Source organism: Opisthorchis viverrini (assembly GCF_000715545.1).
Source record: "Opisthorchis viverrini unplaced genomic scaffold opera_v5_273, whole genome shotgun sequence".
Taxonomy (NCBI): Eukaryota; Metazoa; Platyhelminthes; class Trematoda; order Opisthorchiida; family Opisthorchiidae; genus Opisthorchis; species Opisthorchis viverrini.
The window spans coordinates 84,122-90,258 of record NW_008751925.1 but is presented as its reverse complement, the minus strand read 5'-3'; the positions used below and the strand labels follow the sequence as shown (position 1 = coordinate 90,258).

Sequence of the window (6,137 nt, the reverse complement as noted above, 5' to 3'; positions counted from 1 at the left end):
TCATGGGATGTCGAAGATCTTTCAGCAACCTTATGAGTAGTGTATTGCATCTATAAATGAAATCTAGTTAAGCCGGGACACCTACTGCTGTAATCGTTAGTTTGAAATTCGTGGGGCTTTTTATGCTTGAATCAGCGATTGCTCCTGAAATGTATCAAATAAATTCTAATGTCTAACCGGACGAATTCAATTCCTTCGTCACTATTCTCAAGGTAACTGCTGAGTTTCAGCTGTCAAAACAAGCGATTAAACAAGCGGATCTGCTATGAAAAAGATGCTCTCAGCTAAATTACATTTTTTATTGCCTTAGGCTAAGCTACATGTAACGTCATTTCCTGGTTTTGTATGCATCACCATATTGCGTTATTTATAAGACAGATGGCTTTTAAAACATTGCAAACTTAGAAGAAAATTTATACACCCTCACATACTATCTTTTATCCAAATCAATAATTTCGGCGAATGTTTTAAGGTTACCTTTATGTATATCCCTAAATGATGCAGCAGCGACATTTTAGACACCGATTTCATTAAACATAATCTTTGTGATTGTCTGCGGTGGCCTCAGTGAAGTGCATCTGATCTTGGACGTTTACACTTTGCCTCTTTCATCAAGCTATGAAAGCCTCATTGACAAGCAAAAAACCGGAAAGTAGTCAATATGTTTGTAGCTCGGGGGTCTAACTGGCCTCTGATTGGCAGCCAGGTAGAAGACTGCTTCTGAAAACGCTTCCATCGGCGAATGACATAATCACGACACTTGAATTTTAGTTTAGTACGGATTTCAACACCACGGTGCTTTCTCATTTACATCACTCTTTTTTTGGGTAGTCCTACATCTATCCAGGTTTAATTATTCTGGTTACTTCGTTCCCAGGGTGGAAGCATTTGACTAGGGTCTCGCTCGCATTGGAATTCATCAGCAGTGAAACCCTTGGTCCTTGAACTCGGGGCACGTGACATGCGAGGCGAGCATGTGTACCGTCGAGCGGTGCACGCTCGACGTATCTGAAGTTTCGCGTCTAAACTGACGAACATGTTCACGCTTGAATGATGTGACATGTTGACCCGACAGTTCAAACGACTACCCAGTAACTTCTCTGGTTGTGTCGACCTTTCTCAAGCTTTCCACTTGTTTTGAAACAGAGTCCGTTTTGAGTTTATTAGTGCCTAATATATCTCCACAGGAGAGGGATAAAAAGTGGTTTCACGATGAAGGCGTGTCCGACGTGATATCTGTAGTGAGCTGATGGAGTCGCATGTCATTTGGAAGGAGGTTTTCTCTATTTCACATTCACGTGACGTTTTTCAAGGCTACATTGTTTTCGTTTTGTTCAGGAAAAGTGAAATAAAACCAACTGGTGGGATTGGTATGCGCTCTTCGTGGAAAACAAGACAGTGTAAAAGGTAGACAGAACGGTCTACTAAGGGTGGACAGAACGGTCTGCTTCCTTGAATACTAGTTCTTAAAAAAAACCATGCGCACCCCGTCCAATCATTGTTTGGTCGAAGATAACGGACTACGTTTATCTTCTGGAAGCATACACTTCCGTGTAGTTTGTCAGTCAAATGAATTCAGTCGCCGGAATGTAAATTTTTCATTGCAACAGGCACTCCTCTTCGTCGTAAATTTTGGTGGGCTTTGGTTTGATGAGAAAGGGGAAGTTGACTTTGCACTGGACGAAAGTCCGAATTTCCTTCTTCACTCGATATAGCTGCAGACAATCTGTGTATACTTTTGAGTGTACTTCAGTAGTGTAATTATTTTGCACTAATCTGTTTTTCACCGAAACCTACTAAAATCTCTCATTTGTAATGGTCTTTTTTGCTAGGAAAGCCCATGTTCCAGTTATCTCGATGCGCCAGTACCACAATACATTGCACAAACCTAACAAGTTTGAAGAAGAACATCGCAAACGCGAGTTTCATTCGAGTGTCCTGTCAAGACCAAATAGGAATAGCAATCAGTGTATCCCACTAATTTCGTGCAATTCAGGTTCAGATAGAACATGACGTTGAGGGAACCTGGGAGACTGTGCCTACCTGATTAGCCCCAAGAAGTGCGGAATCGGTCGTCGAAGGGTTTCAGCAACCTGATGAGTAGTATGATAACTTTATGCAATCTGGTAGTTGTTTTGATTTGTGTGGGACACTATCATGCGATTCAAGCTCAAGGAGCTTCCAACGCTTTCACGCGTGTCCCTCTGGATCAGTGAAATAACATACGATTGGTTTTCAGCAGGTCCGAGGAAAGACAAGTTCTCAATCTGAGGATCCGCCCGCAGGCTGCGGCAAATAATTGGATTTCAAAAGTGCTTTGGTACGTTGTACATAGAAATATGGAGACAAGCTCCTGCGGACACAAATCATGCCAACGGATTTCTAAAAACCATGGAATAAAATGAGCTTTATCTTTAGTAATTTGTGCCTGAAATAGTGACGAGAAAAAGTTGCATTGGCGAATATATCAGCACCACTTTTTTAAAATGGCCTCAGTCATAATGTAAGAGAGCGACATTATCGTTATCAAAGTTCACTTTAATCCTTGAACTCCGAAGAACACGGCAATCTACACATCACCGCCAATTATTTGACGACGTTAAAATTGTTAGTTGTTGCTGGTATTTCTACCTTCTATCCTGAGATGTTCCAAGGGGAAGAGTTTTTTACACACTCCTGAAAACTGTGGATTGCATTATGGCTGGTTTTTAATGACAACGGATGCTGCATATTCTCTTTGTTTCGTACTAAAAGTGACAGATTGACGGGAGACAAAGTGCCTGCGACAAAACAATGAGCTCCTCAAATTATTTGGTTGTCGAATCAGCTCCCAACTGCTTCCTTTCAAATCAAATATTAAATCGGTTTCTTTTGGGAGTCCAGAAACGAAAAGCTCAGATAGAACCCGAGCAATTAGCGCCGTGGAGGTCATTCATTGGGGAAAAGTAATATTTTTAGAAAGCTACATCTCCGACATCACCTACATCGTTGTAGTTAGCTTCCACCAGTGAATAGTTTCAGCCCAGAAACTTAGCCACTGGTCCTTATGGGAACCTCTCCTCGGGCATACTGTGTGCTGATGTACATCACTCTTATTGCGAGTGTTTCAGTGAGACCCTCTTCCCTTTGAATGGTTGAATGAAACTCAGTCCAAGACAAGAAGAACAAGTTTTAGTTTGGCCTGATCACTATGCAGATGGATCCCACTCAGATAACACGTGATTATACAGTTGATCTTGTTCAGATATACGAGCGTAGCAACTAAATTTTCCATAGGATGAACAGCTGGCCGGCCATACGGTATCCCTAGTTCTCAGCTGGTTGATAGGTTCTTCAACAAAATATCGATAAAACGATATCTTAGAAAAAATCGAGCCAACTTCCCATGGAGTATCATTCACAACGGTGTAATACGTGGTCATTCGGTTAAAATTCAGGACAATATGTGATAATGTACCATAAATCTCCGATGGAAACAATGAAATCAGTCGAAATTTCGTTTACCTCATGAACAAGCAAATAAATCAGTGCAGGTGGTCCTGGACACCTGTGCACCAATGAATTCGATTGTTGCTCCTCGCTGCTTTGCTTGCCGTCACCCGGAAGGGTAGGTTTTTTATAGTAGGGATAATCGAACGTCCAATATTTCAGTCAAATGGTTTGGGGGAGGATACTATGGCCCATTCGCCAGACTTTGTCGGCTGTTTGCTAACCTAGTTGCCATCGATCGATAAAGCGAAGCATAGAAGAATCTGAGTGAGCAACATTACCATCGACAGTCAAACGATCAAACGCAAAATTTCACAAACGTTACGTCCGTGGTATGACTATCAGGTTGAGATTTGTGAATCTTCCAATCAAAGATGGTTTGCTCGACAAATCATTGGCTACTTGCTTTTCTAGAGAAAACAAGCTCGTTGTGAGTGTAGCCCACATTGCGCCAGTAGATAATGTACCTCAACTCCCGACGGTTGTTAATTTGAAGTGATGAAATTGATCAGCATTTCAGCAAGATTGATTTTACTGTACAAACAAAGGATAGATCCAGCTGCTTGTCTAGTCTGTTAGCTTAGGTTCTTGACGTACAGATGACTGATTTGCGATCCCAACCCATAGAACCTCATCAAAGGGAAGGCCACTTTAATCGGGCCACCAAAATAGAATTGCGCGACAGCTCAACCTTCAAGAAAGTCCAAAGCGTGTTCTTTGTAAAAGTCTTGTATGAAATTTACCGTCGTAATCTCCTATTGATAAATTACTGTAAGCACTACGCGTCACCACAGAAACAGTCGTGTTCCCTAGTCCTGAGATCGTTTGAGATCTCCAAAATCCCATGCAAAATGCCAGCAGCTTTGTTACATTATGATGGGTAAGCGAAAAAAAGACGGCATGCCCCTCGTTCACACAATAAAACTGTATCTACTCCCCTTTGTACGACCGCGACATCTGCATTCTGATATTGTTCCAATGTCTGTAGTTTTGAAAGAGTCACACAACACAATAGGGTTCCAGTCCACCGACACCTAACAAACCTGGCGGATGAAACCCAAAGACCTCTTTGATTTTCTGCAACTGAATGGGAACTGCGCTGTGCCGAGAAACTGAGCACGAACAAAGCAGATGTGATGGCTGAACGTTTTTGTTGGTGCAACAGTTTTGTTCACTGTTTTGTAGTCAAAAGCGAAGCCATATTTTGTCCACGTTTGGATGAGTTGCGTCATACGATAGACAGTCGTAGGTCTGCGAAGGCTTACCATATCCCAACAAACCTGGGTTTAAAAATTCACCTGTCTGAACGTCATACAGATACGGTGACATGCCAATCAGACTGAACATACTCAACTTCAGGCTCAACGTACCTATTTGTTTGAATGATTGCTGGGCTTGCAAACATAAAATCTACAAAATGTCAACCACCAACTTTCACATTTGATTTGCAGTGTGAAAGGTGGACACAACATAGCTTGACACCAGAGCATCTGTCATTTTAGAATAGAACCAGTAGTCCACACCAGTCTAAAACGCACACATTTTATTACGTGAAGCGACAGACAAAACGTTTGGGAATACGTTCGGGATGGTTCAAATCGATGGTGAGTTTTGCGCGATCTCCCGAATCCAGGATACCTCAAGGTCGTCAACTTTAACCAGTCTGGTGCCAGAGACAACTCTTGATAAAGTCTATTCTATTCTACACCAATCTGTTTGATCCTATCCTCTTTCTTTTCTTTTTTTCTCCTAATTTTTATTCTGTCAGCTTGGCAATAGGCAGCAAGGGGTGTACCAGTATGAGTTGAGCTAGTCGACACAAGGATAGTATGCATATATGAAAAACACCTGAAGGTCTGGATTTTTCGAGACACATTCCTTTGCAAATCAATTTGGTTTTCACGAGAGACTCAACTGAATCTCTCGTAGTTTTCTTTATGAAAATATACCGCGATATCTCGAATATCGTGTCAACTGAATCATGAGGCGGCCTGTATACAGCACACTCATTTGTAGAATATCATAAGCGAGAGATTCATTTGAGTCTCTCGTGTAAACCAAATTGATTTGCAAATGAGTGTATTTCTCGAAAACAGTGCAATTTCGGTTCAATTAGATCATAAGGTTGACGAAAACTCGGGGACTGCGCCTATCTGATGAGCACCAAGAAGGGCGAAACCGGTCGTGGGCTGTCGAAGAGTTTTCAGCGAACTTGTCAGTAGTTTCGATTATAAAAAAAAGACTGGATTTTTCATTTTTTCTCATTAGGCGAGACATAATGCATCTGAAGATATGGTGTTTCAAGGAACAGAGAAGTCTGCCCACTCGTGCCATATTATAAAAACCTATGTTTAAAACTGTGCGTGAAGGTGAAAACGAAGAATTCCAATAACTTTGATGCCAGTAAGGCCCTGTAAGGCATGACTGAATAAATTCACACTTCGACTTTAAGGTTCACAGCTCAACTGTTAGCGGTGGAAACGTGTTTTTATGGGTCATAGTTCATAGGACGCTTATTTATGTATAGAAGTGTATTAAACTGCTCGTATTAGACCGTTTACTTGAGTCATAATGTTAATTACTGAATAAAATTTAGTTGTGGTAACTTCAGTCTTCTCCAAACTTGAGGCACCCTCCAAATGAGCACC

At 41.5% G+C, this 6,137-nt stretch overlaps 1 protein-coding gene across 1 annotated transcript; it reads right to left on the bottom strand.

Moving 5' to 3' along the window:
• Window positions 1-1,888: 1,888 nt before the first annotated feature.
• Window positions 1,889-5,499, bottom strand: T265_09301 (hypothetical protein; the record flags this gene model as incomplete). The annotated part of the gene is made up of 2 exons (XM_009175330.1): window positions 1,889-2,043; window positions 5,439-5,499. The coding sequence occupies 2 exons, from the start codon at window positions 5,497-5,499 to the stop codon at window positions 1,889-1,891; spliced, it is 216 nt and encodes a 71-aa protein (XP_009173594.1).
• Window positions 5,500-6,137: the final 638 nt, after the last annotated feature.